General features: G+C 40.7%; 1 protein-coding gene across 4 annotated transcripts in view; it reads right to left on the bottom strand.

The window, feature by feature from the left end:
- Positions 1-1036: 1036 nt before the first annotated feature.
- Positions 1037-19120, bottom strand: part of esyt3 (extended synaptotagmin 3) — a 42943-nt gene continuing 24859 nt past the window's right edge. The window contains exons 17-24 of one of the 4 annotated variants that reach the window (XR_016490576.1): positions 12845-12994; positions 11808-12151; positions 11268-11333; positions 11107-11186; positions 10115-10246; positions 9780-9885; positions 8077-8126; positions 1037-3728 (exon numbers count right to left, since the gene is read on the bottom strand). Coding sequence is in view for 2 of the 4 variants with exons in the window: in XM_021579283.3 (XP_021434958.1) it covers positions 3686-3728; positions 8077-8126; positions 9780-9885; positions 10115-10246; positions 11107-11205; positions 11808-12151; positions 12845-12994 (924 nt within the window). In the remaining 2 variants the exon portion in view is untranslated. Of the gene's footprint in view, positions 3729-4015; positions 4588-8076; positions 8127-9779; positions 9886-10114; positions 10247-11106; positions 11206-11267; positions 11334-11807; positions 12152-12844; positions 12995-19120 lie in introns of those variants that run through there. The other 3 variants (XR_016490575.1, XM_021579283.3, XM_021579284.3) reach the window with 3 other exon arrangements.

The following is a 19120-nucleotide window of genomic DNA, read 5'->3' as shown; positions in this document are numbered from 1 at the left end:
TGATCTCTCTTGTGGAAACGAAAACGTTCCGCGATGAGGAGTGGTTTAGGTGATAGGTGATTTTGCAATATCTCCACAATCTCTGTGAATGTTTTATTTGAGGGCTTCAGAGGGGCAGTCAGATCTCTTAGCAAACTGTATGTTTTTGGGCCAATTAAACTCAACAACGCTGGTACTCTTTTGTTATCAGCTATGTCGTTTGCAATGAAGTACTGTTCCAGTCGTTCAATGTAAGTTGCCCAGTTTTCTTGCGTGTCATCAAACACATCTATTTTCCCGATGCTAGCCATTCTCTTTACCTCCGGCTCCACGGGTCTTTGATCTGCCGCCTCGTTCTCATTAGCTCTCCCCTCGTCTTCACTGCTTGCTAGCTGTTGTGCTACAGGGTCAAAATCTTCCTCTCTTCCTACGAACTCCATCTGTATTCGTGATGCACACTGCAGGTAATCATCCTCGTCGCCATTGTAGTGTCTTAACACTTAGTACTTATTTATGTAATAAGAAAGACTCGGAATACAAGCAATTGAACTGGAGCTTCACATTTACTCAAACTAGTTAGTATCAGAATAACATAGAACAATACTGCGCATGACCAAGGGTGCTCCATCCTTAAAGGGGACATCAGTAATTAACAGAACATAACAAAATTGAAAGAGCTCCACTCCCATCTGCATTGGAGGGCAAACTGGGCGTTTCTGAGGGTGAGGAGTGCAAGTGTAATTACAAAAGAAGCAGGTCCACAGACGCATGTCTTTTCAATTAATTTGCCATCTCTGATTTTGTCCACAGGAGATCATAATTGACACATTAAAGTGGTTAGTAAATAATGACTGGGATACCTGAGATGTGCTGGAGGCTGTTGTGAGGTTCGTGAATCTTGAGCGCACTCCTGTGGTTGATTTTGATTTCACGTCTCTCAAACATTGATTGACCTCTGTCTACAGAAGTGTTTACTGTGGTGTATTACATTGTACAGTGACACAATCTTCTGGTATGATACAGGAATGGTAGAATGACAAACAGCACCTTTCATGCACAGTGGGTTAACTGTGTTTATTAGGCATTAGTCATATCTTGATTGAGACCTATGCACATAATCATGATAAAAAAAATGTCTATACTTTTTTTAACCCGAGGCCACCAAGGGAGACACTAAAAGAGTGTGAAGCAAAAACATGTTCTGAAATCGTAAACTGCCACAAACAAGAACATATTATTGTTGTTGATGCGTAATGCTGTCAGCTATTTATTTTAGAAACACAGCTCCCCCATAAAGTTGTTTTGATTGAGCTTGTATTGAGGTAGCACTTTCATTGATGCTGGTATGATTGCTACTTTGACAAATTGCCCCTCCACTCTCCTGAGTGTAAACAAATAGGCCTCATTTCATCAATGGTCATTTCTCTAAAAACCTCCCTTCTCTCTGTACACATACAGTAACATCACACCACACAGTCCCAAACGACACAAAAAGACATTGAGACTGTAGGCTCTCCCTTTGTAACCTCATTTTCTTTGTGACTTCACCCGGCAGAGACAAAATCCATCATTTCTATTTGATGGTGCAGTCAGCCGGGTTTCTGGAGGACGCTGGGCTGACATTGATGCGTTTCATTTCGGTTCTGCTGAGGACGCCAATTACCCTTTGGAGAATCTCTAGGGTAGAACTATTGTTGTGTGTGTGTGTGTCAAGGGCAACAACAGGGGTCGGTGCTTATTTAAACATGTGGGGCCGCCATAACCAGACTAGCCTCTCATCCTTTACATAGCTATAGGGTCGTTCCACCTCAAAAAGCAAAATAAATTATTTTTACACCCACCATCTCACATTGTTCTGAAATCGTTTTTGCAGCAACAGCACCATCTAGGTGGTCAGAACATGGTAATATCAGGATGTCAGACGGAACATAAACCTAACCTCAATTACTAATTTCTCTGAACAGGGGAAAAAAAACATCACTATATTCACTGAAAATACAGTACATAACATACAATCAAGAAACAATACTCCGAGCCGCAGCTCCATACTACTTTTCAGAAATAGAGACCGGATACTGTATACTTGCTGGGTTGGGATTGGCGTGGGATGGTCCGTAAGGTGGCTTTTGACCATTCCTTTGGATTCCATGTCTTACTCATTGTTCGAAAAAACTGATGTAAGATACAAAATACACTATATTGAATATTATATGAATCCTATGAAGTAAAATGGCCAATTTGTGTGCAATCAACTTGTTTGATTTCTTAAAGATCAAATGACAAAAAAAATAATGCTGCAGGAATGCTAATCCTATCTTTTTCCTACTACAGAAACAACTTCAGAGCATCTGAGATGGTGGGTGTCATGGCTTGCTGAAATGAAATGGAACAACCCATCTAGTTCTTCAGACAGCCAAGTCCAAAACAGGTAAACACTCGCACAAAGACGCACACATGCTTGAGCACACACACGGATAAGATACGTCGGTAGTCAGAAATGAGTGAACACATCAGGATCATATTAGCACACAACGTATCGAAACATTAACAAGCGTTTTTTGAACAGAAAACAAAAACAAGCAGTTCATATTGGAGGTAGTCCCTCCTCGTTTCAATCCATTTTCTTCCATTGGGTGCCTAATGAATATGACCCAGGGTTCAAAGTGACAATACATAAAGTACTGTGTACAATTCAAATCCTCATTATAGTACTGGGAAATGTATTATGTTATTGTTAAAAACTGTTGAGTGCTAGCTGTAAAGGATTAGTGTTGGGTCATGTGAGTCGGCAACTCCAAAATACGATAAAAGTGATTTGAGACCTAATGGAAAGTGCTACATGAATACAATCCATTGTCAGTAATTGACAAAATAATAAATAATTGCAAAAATCATGAGGGTCTGTGCTGTTAAAGGGACTGGTTATTAGCTGGCAACGTAGCTACAAGATAGCAACAAGACCCCACTAGAAACAAGCAAAATAAGAATACTTGAAAAAATAAAGACTAATATCCTTTACCTACCGACTTCACTCTACAGTTCATTCGGAAAGTATTCAGACCCCTGCACACTTACCCCACCAGACATGCCACCAGGAGTCTTTTCACAGTCCCCAAATCCAGAACAAATTCAAGAAACGCGTTCAGTATTATATAGAGACATTACTGTATGGAACTCCCTTCCATATCATATTGTTCAAATAAACAGCAAACCTGGTTTCAAGAAACAGATAAAGCAACACATCACGGCACAACGCCTCTCCCCTATTTGGCCTAGATATTTTGTGTGTGTATTGAAATGTAGACGTGTTGTTTTTTTATTGATGGAGTCCTTGAGTCCATGAGCTGTTCTTGTCTATTAATGTTCTATATTATGTCATTGTTTGCTTTTGCAACAGCTAATTGGGATCCTAATAAAATACCAAACATTGGAGGAAGGAGGACGCTCACCCTGGGAGGAAGGAGGACTTTCCCTGCGTTGATGTTTGATGAGCTACTGTACTTGCAACCCGAGTAGATGCATTAAGCTTCACTCAGGTCACACAGGGAGAAAGAAGGTACGTGCTCAGGGAGGGAGCAGCAGCATCTTGGATCCTTCCTTGCCTGTGTTGATGCGTGGTGAGCTACTTGTACCCTTAGCAGCTGCATTGGCATCACTCAGGTCACAGGGAGGAAGGAGAACATGTGCCCAGGGAGGAAAAAGGATGTCAGCGCACTGAGGAAGCAGCAGGATCTTGGAGCCTTCCTTGCCTGTGTTGAGTCAGATTATAGCCATAATCATAATCAAATTATTAGCGTGCATGTTAACATACTCACTGTTATTGCACACAGATGGGCTCCATCCATTCATATGTTGCTCTGCATGTGTTCACCGCTCATTATTTGTCTGTATTGTCATTGTAATTGTTTTTAATAACCTGCCCAGGAACTGTGGTTGAAAATTAGCCGGCTGGCTAAAAAACTGGTACTTTTACTGAAACGTTGATTAATGTCCCTGTAAAAAAACGTCCCTGTAAAAATGAACTCAAACTCAATACCAATGCAATCAAGACAGCTTTGTTTTTTTATTTGGAAATTATATTAATTTAAAGCAAACGTGAAACTGGGAAAAGGTATAGTGAATACTTTCACAAGGCACTAGAAAAGTTGATTATATTGCTTTGGTTCGGGATTTTTTTAAATGTTTAAACAAAGAAGATTTAAACCCCAAGCCTGTCTTAAAAAAGTAACATTAACATCTACATTTATATAAAGAGCACCCGTATCGTATTTAAATTAAAACATAGTATGTGCAGGTTGGGCATTTTGACTTCTAATAAGTAAAATAACTATTTTAATAGCAAATTAATTGTGCCTTTGAACTTTGGTGTGAATCACAGCACAATTCAGACCCTGAGAAGAATGAGCATAGAAGTTGCTACTGTAGACACTGGTTTTGTTTCCTTACAGTATATATATATATATATATATATATATTCAAAGTGGCTATATCCACTGCAGTTATCTTTTTATTGAGAACTACACACACGCAGCACCCATTGATGTGGCTGACGAGTAAATGTCTTCCCTCTAGGCGATTTTCTTCAGTCTGGGCAGAGTGAGTTCATACCTGTTGGAGAATGTAATGGGAAAATTTCAGATCACAAAGGCCCATATATTTAGATTTAGTGTGATTTAGTGTGCCTGCTCTTTCCATGACATAGCTTTCACCTGGATTCACCTGGTCAGTCGATGATTCTTTATGGATGTCACTTGTTAAATCCACTTCAATCAGAGTAGATGAAGGGTAGGAAACAGTTTAAAGAATGATATTTAAGCCATGAGACATGGATTGTGTATGTGTGCCATTCAGAGGGTGAATGGGCAAGACAAAATATTTAAGTGCCTTTGAATGAGGTATCTTAGTAGTTGCTAGGTACACCGGTTTGTGTCAAGAACTGCAACAACGATGCTGGGTTTTTCCCACGATCAACAGTTTCCTATGTGTATCAAGAATGGCCCGACATCCAGCCAACTGTGGGAAGCATTGAAGTCAACATGGGCCAGCATCCCTGTGGAAAGCTTTCAACACATTGTAGAGTCCATGCCCCAACGAATTGGCAAACGGGGCGGGGTGCAACTCAATATTAGGAAGGTGTTACAAATATTTGGTATACTCAGTGTATATCTAACATGCTTTTTAAAATAAATTTACTGAATGCACTAACTCCCCTCAATGTACTCTAGGACCAAGAACATTTATTGAAAATATCTTCTGAAGTTCCATAATTGTATGTTCGAAATGGGAAAATAAATAATTTCCTGGAAAGTTTCTGTTTTGGCGACGAGGTTTTCATCAGACAGCGACAACAGTTTCTGAAAATGATTAACATTTGTTTTTAGATCTGTTGATAGTGATTGACACCAGAACTAGTTACAGAAGGTTCAATTGCAGGGACAGAGGACACACTAATGATAAAGAAGGAGATCTCAGAGAAGAGGTAGCTTAGTACAACTAGTAGGAGTATGTATACAGTCTTGGCCAAAAGTTGAGAATGACACAAATATTAATTTTCACAAAGTCTGCTGCCTCAGTTTGTATGATAGCAATTTGCATATACTCCAGAATATTATGAAGAGTGATCAGATGAATTGCAATTAATTGCAAAGTCCCTCTTTGCCATGCAAATGAACTGATTTCCAAAAAAACATTTCCACTGCATTTCAGCCCTGTCACAAAAGGACCAGCTGACATCATGTCAGTGATTCTCTCGTTAACACAGGTGTGAGTGTTGACGAGGACAAGGCTGGAGATCACTCTGTCATGCTGATTGAGTTCGAATAACAGAATGGAAGATTCAAAAGGAGGGTGGTAGTTGGAATCATTGTTATTCCTCTGTCAACCATGGTTACCTGCAAGGAAACACAAAAAAGGGCTTCACAGGCAAGGATATTGCTGCTAGTAAGATTGCACCTAAAACAACCATTTACCGGATCATCAAGAACTTCAAGGAGAGCGATTCAATTGTTGTGAAGAAGGCTTCAGGGCGCCCAAGAAAGTCCAGCAAGCGCCAGGACCGTCTCCTGAAGTTGATTCAACTGCGGGATAGGGGCACCACCAGTACAGAGCTTGCTCAGGAATGGCAGCAGGCAGGTGTGAGTGCATCTGCACGCATAGTGAGGCAAAGACTTTTGGAGGATGGCCTGTTGTCAAGAAGGGCAGCCAAGAACTTCTCTCCAGGAAAAACATCAGGGAGACTGATATTCTGCAAAAGGTACAGGGATTGGACTGCTGAGGACTGGGGTAAAGTCATATTCTCTGATGAATCACCTTTCCGATTGTTTGGGGCATCCGGAAAAAAGCTTGTCCGGAGAAAAGAACGTGAGCGCTACCATCAGTCATGTGTCATGTCAACAGTAAAAGCATTCTGAGACCATTCATGGGTTGGGTTGTTTCTCAGCCAAGGGAGTGAGCTCACTCACAATTTGAATAGCCATGAATAAAGAATGGTACCAGCACATCCTCCGAGAGCAATTTCTCCCAACCATGCAGGAACAGTTTGGTGACAAACAATGCATTTTCCAGCATGATGGAGCACCTTGCCATAAGGCAAAAGTGATAACTAAGTGCCTCGGGGAACAAAACATCAATATTTTGGGTCCTTGGCCAGGAAACTCCCCAGACCTTAATCCCATTGGTCAATCCTCAAGAGGCGGCTGGACAAACAAAACCCCACAAATTCTGACAAACTCCAAGCATTGATTATGCAAGAATGGGCTGCTATCAGTCAGGATGTGGCCCAGAAGTTAATTGACAGCATGCCAGGGCGGATTGCAGAGGTCTTGAAGGGTCAACACTGCAATATTGAATAAAAAATATTGAATATTGAGGGTCAACACTGCAAATATTGACTCTTTGCATCAACTTCATGTAATTGTCAATAAAAGCCTTTGACACTTATAAAATGCTTGTAATTATACTTTAGTTACTATTACATAGTAACATCTGACAAAAATATCTAAAGACACTGAAGCAGCAAACTTTGTGTAAATTAATGTTTGTGTCATTCTCAAAACTTTTGGCCATGAGATGACTCCCATACACACAATTTATCTCTGCACATTGATTGTCAATGTTTCGGTTAGTAGCCATCAAGACAGTCAACAGAAATGTTGACAATAAACATCAGCAAAGACTGTGTATAGGTCCTGTGGTTATGAGTCATCTTTTATGATGAACTGAATTTTTATGGGCTGTTATTCCCAGAACCACAAGCAAGAGAGACAGAGTGGTAATTGTGCATATTTACCTTTACCGACTATGTTCTGAATTCTTTAGCCAGCATATTTTACTTTTTTTTTTTCTTCTTAACAATACAAAACATACATATACAAGCAACAGCATTGCATGCTGTTTGGGGTTTTAGGCTGGGTTTCTGTACAGCACTTTGTGACATCAGCTGATGTATTTATAAAGCCCTTCTTACATTTCATTGATTGAACAGCATACAGACGCACACACATCCACAACATCAACCCTGCCCAGACCCACCTACCATCACTCACCGCCACATGGCCTACAACTGCACAATTTCGTTTCTCTCTGTCGCAGTTGACCTTTCTATTGTGTTAACAATGGAGGATTGGTTGATTTACAGTTAATTATACATTTTTCCAAGAAGATTGACGAGAAAAGTATTGTCCAAACCATGAGGATATCTTACTTATATGCCATGTCTTGAAATATGCAGACAGATGGATTAAAAGTACATTTACATTGTAATCCTTCTGCCAGCCAACTTTCTAACTCTGCCCATAACTTTTGGACATTATAGCGTTCCCAGAAGGCAATATCAACAGCCCACACACATTCATTCAATCACAGTTTTAGAAAAAGTATGACATTGTCATGAATGCTGACCTATCAGGTTACTGGATATACCTCAAGACTCCAGGTGCTACACTGCCTCCTTTAGAAGAGAAGAAGCACTCAATTGCAGAGCTAAGGGATCAGTCCCTTTATAGTACAGAAAATGCTGACCACACCATTAGATGAATAGAGAAGGAGGAAATGGAGACTGCTCCAATTATAGAAAAGAAGATGAAGTTCCTTGCTTACCATTCTGTGAAACCTTTTACCAGGTCCATCTGAGAAAGATCTATTAGTACCTGTGGACAAAATGAACAGCAGATCTGTTAATACACTCAACAAGATTTGCCTAGATTTATAAAACACAAGATATTGCAATTTTAAAACAATTTAAAAACCTTTTGAAGAATCCTGTCGGAAAATGTTAACAGTACAATGTATATTCCTAAAACAAATTGAATATGATACGGTTGCTGCTTCCTGTTGTTATGATTTTTTAAATTTATAGCCAAGTGGCAAACACTGGTTCAGCATAATCAATATGCTGAAGGCCAAGACATATAAATTGCACCTCCCCCCATACACACGTAAAACACATGTTCAGATGTACTAGTGTAGTAAAATACAGTATTTAGTAAAATTCTTTTAAAACTGCTCGCACACCAATATTTACCAAGTGGTCACTCTAGACTGGAATTGATTAGCTTGTTCTACTGTTCTACTGATAACGCACATAAATTAAATCACTCACATTGATATGGGTTGATTTCAATGGAACAAAGTGTAAAAAAAAAAGGTTTTCTTTTTCGTATTTTTGGCGAATCATATTCTCACATGGATTTCTAAATAGAGAGTGGTGAGGAGGAGCAGCTCCGTGGACCCTTTTTGTCCAGAACTAATTTAGCCATTCACTGTAGAGCTGCTATTTTCTTGAGTTTTCTCATGTTAATTAACTTGTGACATTGCTGGATTACTCATTATACTAATTTAGTCAAATTGAATCAACAAATATGATAGTCAGTTTAAAAAGGTTAACCTCTACAGGATTGGTGGTTAATGCAATTAGCATGAGGTTGTAAGTAACAAGAATATTTCCCAGGACATAGACATATCTGATATTGGTAGAAAGCTTAAAATCTCGTTAATCTAACTGCACTGTCCAATTTACAGTAGCTATTACAAGGATACCATGCTATTGTTTTAGGAGTGTTTTAGGAGTGAGCACAGTTAGGAATTAGAAAAGTTATTAATAAACCGATTAGGCACATTTGGGCAGTCTTGATACAACATTTTGAACATAAATGCAATGGTTCACTGGATCAGTCTAAAACTTTGCACACAAACTGCTGCCATCTAGTGGCAAATATCTAAATTGCACCTGGGCTGGAATAATACATTATGGCCTCTCTCTTGCATTTCAAAGATGAAAAAAACTTTTTGTAATGTGTTATATTCTGCTACATTCATTTCACATTTCCACAAACTTCAAAGTGTTTCCTTCCAAATGGTAACAAGAATATACATATCCTTTGCTTCAGGTCCAGAGCTACAGGCATCCTTAAGCAATCGATTTTGTGTAATCTTGATGACTATAAACTTTTATACTATCCTCATCTGAGGTAAAAGGAATGTGTATTTCCTGTAAATAGTGTGTGGTGAAAACGTTAGTCGGTGTAATGTAGTAAAACATTCTTTCCGGTATAGGGGAATTAGCGTAATATGAAATAATTCAATGTCAAAATAATTATATATTTTGATTTAGGATGATAGTGAATGAAGCACACACAGATTATTTACAACAATTACATATATGTATTACTAATTTAATAATGGAAAAAGTTAAAAAATGCTTCTAAACACAGATTAGACTAAACTCTAGACTAGAGCTTCCACAGTGACAGCAGCCTAAACCTCCCTACTAAACCTCCTAAACCTCCTTAATTGCTACCTACCATTCCAATTTCTTTCCTCTCCCGCGTGTGGAACATCCGGTTGTTTTTGACCGCCACGTCCAGCTTCCTAGTCCCCGCTTCCTCCAGGGACATGTCAAACTCAAACCTGAGAGATGTAAAAACAACATGTTTGTCAGAGACTCGCATTCAGAAGGGTGCCCTGAATGTATTTCTTAAATTTACAGAGTTTAGATGGAATTGGCCTTATGTTCATAAGCCTGGAATCGAAACTCATATGCAGTTTCACTATGCTCGGAGAAGCAGCTTAGATTCCAGGCTACCCATGGACACAAAAATGAATGCCCTCTGGTGGTCAAAGGAGGTAAGGCCCTTACTTCTCATTGAAGACAGGAGTCACCGTCTTCTTCTTCACCTGTGTTCTCATGCGATGCTTCCAGGACTGGTCGGGGAGGAGGTAAAGGCGGACGTAAGCATCTGAGCCGTCCTTGCTGCAGGCAAACAAGTTCCTGTGGAGTAAAGAGCAAAAATAGTAAGGCTTGGGTGAGAAGGACCTAGCAGAGTATGGCTCTATATGAAGGAACCAAGTGAAGAGAAGGACGTAGGGCAGAGAACATGTTCTATTCTGAATGTCTGCTCGTCCTCAGGAGTGCCATTCTAAACAACGTTAAGAGTTTTCAATTGTATTACAGAGTAAAGATCATAACACGTTTACACAATGGACTGGGTGCTAACGGTGATTTGGAAATGTCCATATGAGTGTACAGCATATCAGTATGTTTGTATCCATCAAGATATGATAAGTGTGTGTGTGTGTGTGTAGGGCCATGTACATATCTTTGGAGGGGCAGGTGGTCAAAGTGAAAAAAAAGTTTGTTCTGCTGCTGACATCTGCATTGTATGCCTACTTAAAAACAGTCAAATTGAATCCTTCTCACGTGACCGTGAAAGACGACATAAAATTAGAAAAGTACCCTGTGTGCCACTACTCATACTAGCGCTAGGCGCCGGTAGCTTCTGCTTGTGCAGCAGCAGTAGGAGGACAAGTGCAGTGTGCGCGCTCAGAGGAGCCGGAGTTTTTCAAGATACATTTTTTTTTAAATTATTAGCTAGTTTCATGGGCAATTAATTGCAGAACAAGCGAGAAAAGAGACTAAAAGAAAAATAATGTTCATTTTTAATTCATTTTTAAAACACTACCAATCTGAAAAGAGACTTTCCTCATAGGAGGGCAAAAGGTCAGATGCTCAGACACCCCTAGAACCTTATCTGTGCACGTGCCTGTGTGAGTGTGAGTGTGAGTGATAAAGACAGTACACAGATAGAGTGGGGATGTGTGGCATGATAGTAGGTTTCCCAGGCACAGTACCTGCAGGAGTTGACCAGGATGATGAGACGGCTCCTCAGGGTGACATAGCGCACTGTCAGCTGTATCTCCCCAAAGGTCCCCTGGTGGTTCATGATGTAGCTGGAGTCATTGTTAAAGGGACATTACACATCAAAATCACATTTTGCCAGATGTTTTCAGACCTCAAAAGTAGTCTTCTGTCAAGATCCCAGGCCATCTGTTTTGTAGATCCAGCAATATCCCACATTCTACAATGAATGGAAAAGATAAGCACCATGTAATTTCCAGTGCTCATCTTTTCATTCATTTGGACTGCTTCTGTACAAAGTTAGGACCTAAGACTCAACAATATGTTTGAGTTAGTCTACACCAGATGAGAAACTTTCCAGAATCAAACAAGCACAGATGAGGTGTGACTCTAAAATGGCAATACTTTATTTTTAGTGTACAAAGTCAGGACTCATCACCACACATCACTGAGTATATATATAAAAACAAACAATATACACAAATAAGACTGTTTGAATCTTAAGCCATTTATTTCAATATTATACGTAACTACCAACCAATGACCCCAACTGTGGTGCATTCATTAGTGTGCACCATAGCAAAGTGTAGAAAAACATTTTGCAACGATAACCAATATTTTTTTTATGTTAATCTCTTTCCTTTTCGGCCCATTTGGATCCTAATGAACTGTTGATAGTAAGTTAATGACTCACTCAGGATAGGGGGCCCCTTCAGTCAAGTCAAAACGGGATGAGGCGATGGAGTTCTCCGACAGGAGGCTTTGGGAGTCGAAGCGCCGAATGTGTGCTGGGGTGGAAGGGACTGTCCTCCGGCCGTCGGCGGCCAGGAAAGACCCGTGGAGGTCGCGCACGTAATCTCCATGGAACCCATTGGTGGAACTGTTCAGAGCTGCAGCAGTAGGGGTGGTGTAAAATGAGGGGGACGGGGAGGGAGAAGGAGTAGGAGATGTGGTGGGTGGGTTTTGTAAGGGCTGGGGCTGAGGATGAGGTGGAGGATTGAGAATGATCTTTGGTTCTGGTTTCTCCAGGGTCAGGATCTGTGTTTGAATAGAGGGTAGGGACAATGTCAAGGACACTAAAAGGCTATTCGCCACTTACAGCTAGATAGTGTACAGCTTGCAATAGCCCTGTCACATTTGCACATCTCTCGTCAACCACTGTTAAAGCTGAAATCCACATAAGGTGAAACAGCACCACTGTTCACCGCAGCACATATACTATTGTTTTTGTTTGATGAAAAAGAGGAGGATCATCCAGCATCGTGGTAAAAAATAAATAAATGCAGTACATACTCTGCTTTTCTAGCACGCATGCAATGATGTCCGAGGCAAAAATAAATAAAAAAATTGCTCGTTGTTTCAAGTAACTTCTTTGTTGTAATATCGCAAACGGATGTGGCAGTCAAATCTAGCCCAATCCCTATAATTTGAACCAAATAAAAAAAGTTAATCTGCAACAGAAGTGACCTGCAAGTCATTGTTCTAGCTCAAACAAGTCCAAATAATAATTGCAGACCACAATATCCACCTGACGCCCAACCCAACTTGACACAAATCAAAGAGACTGGTCTGAGAACAGATTTACATACATCACACCTAACCATTCCATGTGAGACTATAGGGCACCAATCCAGTCTAAGCCTGCAACACGGATCCAGTCTCACCTCACATTTCGCCCCATTTACCCAACCCCTGAAGCAGAACACTGATATGTGAGCAGTTTTCCCTCACCCTGAGAGTGGCCTTCATCTTGATCTGGCTGTTGGCCCCAGAGCGCTCCAGCAGAAAGCGCTGGTCCAAGGTCATATCTGACGTGTTGAGGAGCCGGCTGAGGGGCACATTGAGTGTGCCTAGTAACGTCTTCTTATCGTGCTCTTTGACCTGTATAGAAATATAATTATACTTTTGTCATTGTATTTTTATGGCCATAAGACACAGTGGCACTCTCACACACAGAAACAAAGGATCAAATCCCATTCCATGTGCTATGTACAATGTGATACGAGCATATAATTACCTGAGTAGCCTACATGTGTTAGAGCGGTATGGAAAAATATCAAATATTCAGTATCGATCTAAATATTTGCCTCATCCAGAATTATTTTTGTTTTAAAAACAATCCCATCACTGATTACAATGGTAATTGTGTACTTTATTTCTGTTTCTACAGTGCCTTCAGAAAGTAATCACACCCCTTGACTTTTCCCACATTTTTGGTGTGTCTGAATTTAAAATGGATTAAATTCAGATGTCATCACTGGTCTACACACAATAGCCCATAATGTCAAATTAATGACATAAAAAGCTGAAATGTCTTGAGTCAAAAGGTATTCAAGCCCTTTGTTATGGAAAGCCTAAATAAGTTTAGGAGTAAAAATTTGCTTTAAACTTCTTATGGCTTGGGGGCAGTAATTCGACATCCGGATGAGAAGCGTACCCAAAGTAAACTGCCTGTTACTCAGGCCCAGAAGCTGGGATATGCATATACCTGTAGATTTGGATAGAAAACACTCTAAAGTTTCCAAAACTGTAAAAATAATGTCTGTGAGTATAACAGAACTGATAAGGCAGGCAAAAACCTGAGGAAAATCCATCCAGGGAGTGGGATTTTTTTACGTGGGTAGTTTTCAATTGAAAGCCTATGGAGTATCTAATGGGTGAGGACCCATATTGCAGTTCCTATGGCTTCCACTAGATGCCAACAGTCTTCAGATAATGTTTCAGGCTTGTTTTCTGAAAAATGAAGAAGAATGAGACCTTTCTGTCAGTGGACTGTAGAATCATGCAGTGCTGGTTTGCGAGCGTGACCGAGTGCGCGCCCTTCGTTGTTTTTCCTTTCTATTGAATAAGCTATTGTCCGGTTGAAATATTATCGATTATTTAGACAATTGACAACCGGAGGATGAATTATAAACATTGTTTGACATGTTTCGACAAACTTTACCACTAATATTAGGATGTATTTGTCTACATGTTTTGACCGCCTTAAGCCAGTGGATTACTGAACAAAACGTGCCAACAAAACTGAGTTTTTGGGACATAAAGAGGGACTTTATCGAACAAAACAAACATTTATTGTGTAGCTGGGACTCTTGTGACTGCAACCATATGAAGATCTTCAAAAGGTATGTGATTAATTTTATCGCTATTTCTGACTTACGTAATTCCTGTACTTGGTTGTAAAATGTTTGTATGCTTTTGAAGCGGGGCGCTGTCCTCAGATAATCACATGGTATGCTTTTGCCGTAAAGCCTTTTTGAAATCTGACAAAGCGGCTGGATTAACAAGAAGTTAAATCTTTAAGCCGATGTATAACACTTTTGATAACACCGATGTATAACAATTTTTTATGAATGTTTATTATGACTATTTCAGTATTTTGAATTTGATGCTCTGCAATTTCACCGGATGTTGTCGAGGTGGGTCGCTAGCGGAACGCCTGCGCCAGAAAGGTTAACAAGCCACGTAATAAGCTATATGGACTTACTCTGTGTGCAATAATCGTGCTTGAAATTATTTTTGAATGACTACCTCATCTCTGTACACCACACATATACAGTGGGGCAAAAAAGTATTTAGTCAGCCACCAATTGTGCAAGTTCTCCCACTTAAAAAGATGAGAGGCCTGTAATTTTCATCATAGGTACACTTCAACTATGACAGAAAAAAATGAGAAAAAAAATCCAGAAAATCACATTGTAGGATTTTTAATGAATTTATTTTCAAATTATGGTGGAAAATAAGTATTTGGTCAATAACAAAAGTTTATCTCAATACCCTTTGTTGGCAATGACAGAGGTCAAATGTTTTCTGTAAGTCTTCACAAGGTTTTCACACACTGTTGCTGGTATTTTGGCCCATTCCTCCATGCAGATCTCCTCAAGAGCAGTGATGTTTTGGGGCTGTTGCTGGGCAACACAGACTTTCAACTCCCTCCAAAGATTTTCTATGGGGTTGAGATCTGGAGACTGGCTAGGCCACTACAGGACCTTGAAATGCTTCTTACGAAGCTACTCCTTCGTTGCCCGGGCGGTGTGTTTGGGATCATTGTCATGCTGAAAGACCCAGCCACGTTTCATCTTCAATGCCCTTGCTGATGGAAGGAGGTTTTCACTCAAAATCTCACGATACATGACCCCATTCATTCTTTCCTTTACACGGATAAGTCGTCCTGGTCCCTTTGCAGAAAAACAGCCCCAAAGCATGATGTTTCCACCCCCATACTTCACAGTAGGTATGGTGTTCTTTGGATGCAACTCAGCATTCTTTGTCCTCCAAACACGACGAGTTGAGTTTTTACCAAAAAGTTATATTTTGGTTTCATCTGACCATATGACATTCTTCCAATCTTCTTCTGGATCATCCAAATGCTCTCTAGCAAACTTCAGATGGGCCTGGACATGTACTGGCTTAAGCAGGGGGACACGTCGGGCACTGCAGGATTTGAGTCCCTGGCGGCGTAGTGTGTTACTGGTGGTAGGCTTTGTTACTTTGGTCCCAGCTCTCTGCAGGTCATTCACTAGGTCCCCCCGTGTGGTTTTGGGATTTTTGCTCACCGTTCTTGTGATCATTTTGACCCCACGGGGTGAGATCTTGCGTGGAGCCCCAGATCGAGGGAGATTATCAGTGGTCTTGTATGTCTTCCATTTCCTAATAATTGCTCCCACAGTTGATTTCTTCAAACCAAGCTGCTTACCTATTGCAGATTCAGTCTTCCCAGCCTGGTGCAGGTCTACAATTTTGTTTCTGGTGTCCTTTGACAGCTCTTTGGTCTTGGCCATAGTAGAGTTTGGAGTGTGACTGTTTGAGGTTGTAGACAGGTGTCTTTTATACTGATAACAAGTTCAAACAGGTGCCATTAATACAGGTAACGAGTGGAGGACAAAGGAGCTTCTTAAAGAAGAACTTTATGAACTGGTATAATTAATTCTGAAAATGTGTTTTGTTAGATGTTTTGAATCTGCAAAAGTGGTTCCAGACAATCTTTAATTTACTACGATCTGAAAGCCCTCCAAACCATGGCTTAATTATATACTTTTGAGTAATTAAACTCACTGGTTTAGTTTTGGTTCTTCAAATGTTTATGGAATATTTTTTTACATTTTATGTTCATTTTTAAATAATTGTCCTATATTAAAAATACAATTAGTTATTTAATATCAAAGGAAATAATTGCCTTTAGTTGACCATCTTAAATTGGACTAGTTTCAAATAATCTACAAAACACAACTATTTTTGGCCAAGGTCTGGGTAGACAGACCACTTGACTTGTTCCACAACCCAAAGATTCCTTGATGTCATTCCAGACTCCCTCTGCCTACCCAAGGACGTCAGAGGACAGAAAATCAGTTAACCACCTAACTGAGGAACTCAATTTAACCTTGCACAATACCCTAGATGCAGTTGCACCCCTAAAAACAAAAAACATTTCTAATAAGAAACTAGCTCTCTGGTATACAGAAAATACCCGAGCTCTGAAGCAAGCTTCCAGAAAATTGGAACGGAAATGGCGCCACACCAAACTGGAAGTCTTCCGACTAGCTTGGAAAGACAGTACCGTGCAGTCTCGAAGAGCCCTTACTGCTGCTCGTTCATCCTATTTTTCCAACTTAATTGAGGAAAATAAGAACAATCCTAAATTTATTTTTGATACTGTCACAAAGCTAACTTAAAAGCAGCATTCCCCAAGTGAGGATGGCTTTCACTTCAGCAGTAATAAATTCATGAACTTCTTTGAGGAAAAGATCATGATTATTAGAAAGCAACTCACTGCCTTCCTGAAGACAAACAATGTATACGAAATGCATCAGTCTGGTTTTAGACCCCATCATAGCACTGAGACTGTACTTGTGAAGGTGGTAAATTACCTTTTAATGGCATCAGACCGAGGCTCTGCATCTGTCCTCATGCTCCTAGACCTTAGTTCTGCTTTTGATACCATCGATCTCCACATTCTTTTGGAGAGATTGGAAACCGGAATTGGTCTACAAGTTCTGGCCAGGTTTAGATCTTATCTGTCGGAAGGATATCAGTTTGTCTCTGTGAATGGTTTGCCCTCTGACAAATCAACTGTAAATTTCGGTGTTCCTCAAGGTTCCGTTTTAGGACCACTATTGTTTTCACTATATATTTTAACTCTTGGGGATGTCAATCGAAAACATAATGTTAACTTTCACTGCTATGCGGATGACACACAGCTGTATATTTCAAGGAAGTGGATGGCTGCAAACTTTTTACTTTTAAACTCGGACAAAACAGAGATCCTTGTTCTAGGTCCCAAGAAACAAAGAGATCTTCTGTTGAATCTGACAATTAATCTTAATGGTTGTACAGTCGTCTCAAATAAACCTGAAGGACCTCGGCGTTACTCTGGACCCTGATCTCTCTTTTTACGAACATATCAAGACTGTTTCAAGGACAGCTTTTTTCCATCTACGTAACATTGCAAAAATCAGAAACTTTGTCCAAAAATGATGCAGAAAAATGTATCCATGCTTTTGTTACTTCTAGGTTAGACTACTGCAATGCTCTACTTTCCGGCTACCCGGATAAAGCACTAAATAAACTAAAGTTAGTTTAAATACGGCTGCTAGAATCCTGACTGCTAGAATCCTGACTAGAACCCAAAAATGTGATCATATTACTCCAGTGCTAGCCTCCCTACACTGGCTTCCTGTCAAGGCAAGGGCTGATTTCAAGGTTTTACTGCTAACCTACAAAGCATTACATGGGCTTGCTCCTACCTAATCTCTCTGATTTGGTCCTGCCGTACATACCTACACGTACGCTACGGTCACAAGACGCAGGCCTCCTAATTGTCCCTAGTATTTCTAAGCAAACAGCTGGAGGCAGGGCTTTCTCCTATAGAGCTCAACTTTTATGGAATGGTCTTGCTACCCATGTGAGAGACGCAAACTCGGTCTCAACCTTTAAGTCTTTACTGAAGACTCATCTCTTCAGTGGGTCATATGATTGAGTGTAGTCTGGCCCAGGAGTGTGAAGGTGAACGGAAAGGCTTTGGAGCAACGAACCGCCCTTGCTGTCTCTGCCTGGCCGGTTCCCCTCTTTCCACTGGGATTCTCTGCCTCTAACCCTATTACAGGGGCTTAGTCACTGGTTTACTGGTGCTCTTTCATGCCGTCTCTAGGAGGGGTGTCCCTAGGAGGGGTGAGTCACTGATGTGATCTTCCTGTCTGGGTTGGCACCCCCCCTTGGGTTGTGCCGTGGCGGAGATCTTTGTGGGCTATACTCGGCCTTGTCCCAGGATGGTAAGTTGGTGGTTGAAGATATCCCTCTAGTGGTGTGGGGGCTGTACTTTGGCAAAGTGGGTGGGGTTATATCCTTCCTGTTTGGCCCTGTCCGGGGGTATCATTGGATGGGGCCACAGTGTCTCCTGACCCCTCCTGTCTCAGCCTCCAGTATTTATGCTGCAGTAGTTTATGTGTCGGGGGGCTAGGGTCAGTTTGTTATACCTGGAGTACTTCTCCTGTCTTATCCGGTGTCCTGTGTGAATTGAAGTATGCTCTCTCTAATTCTCTCTTTCTCTCTGAGGGCCTGAGCCGTAGGACCATGCCTCAGGACTACCTGGCATGATGACTTATTGCTGTCCCCAGTCCACCTGGCCATGCTGCTGCCCCAGTTTCAACTGTTCTGCCTGCGGCTTTGGAATCCTGACCTGTTCACTGGACATGCTACCTGTCCCAGACCTATTATTTGACCATGCTGGTCATTTATGAACATCTTGGCCATGTTCTGTTATAATCTCCACCTGGCACAGCCAGAAGAGGACTGGCCAACCCTCATAGCCTGGTTCCTCTAGGTTTCTTCCTTGGTTTTGGCCTTTCTAGGGAGTTTTTCCTAGCCAACGTGCTTCAACACCTGCATTGCTTGCTGTTTGGGGTTTTAGGCTGGGTTTCTGTACTGCACTTTGAGATATCAGCTGATGTACGAAGGGCTATATAAATAAATTTGATTTGAGTTACCATTGCTCTTTTAATAAACATTTTA

The sequence above is a fragment of the Oncorhynchus mykiss genome, chromosome 22 (genome assembly GCF_057628025.1).
Source record: "Oncorhynchus mykiss isolate SJ-2025 chromosome 22, ASM5762802v1, whole genome shotgun sequence".
Classification (NCBI taxonomy): domain Eukaryota; kingdom Metazoa; phylum Chordata; class Actinopteri; order Salmoniformes; family Salmonidae; genus Oncorhynchus; species Oncorhynchus mykiss.
This window is presented reverse-complemented; position numbering and strand designations above follow the sequence as displayed.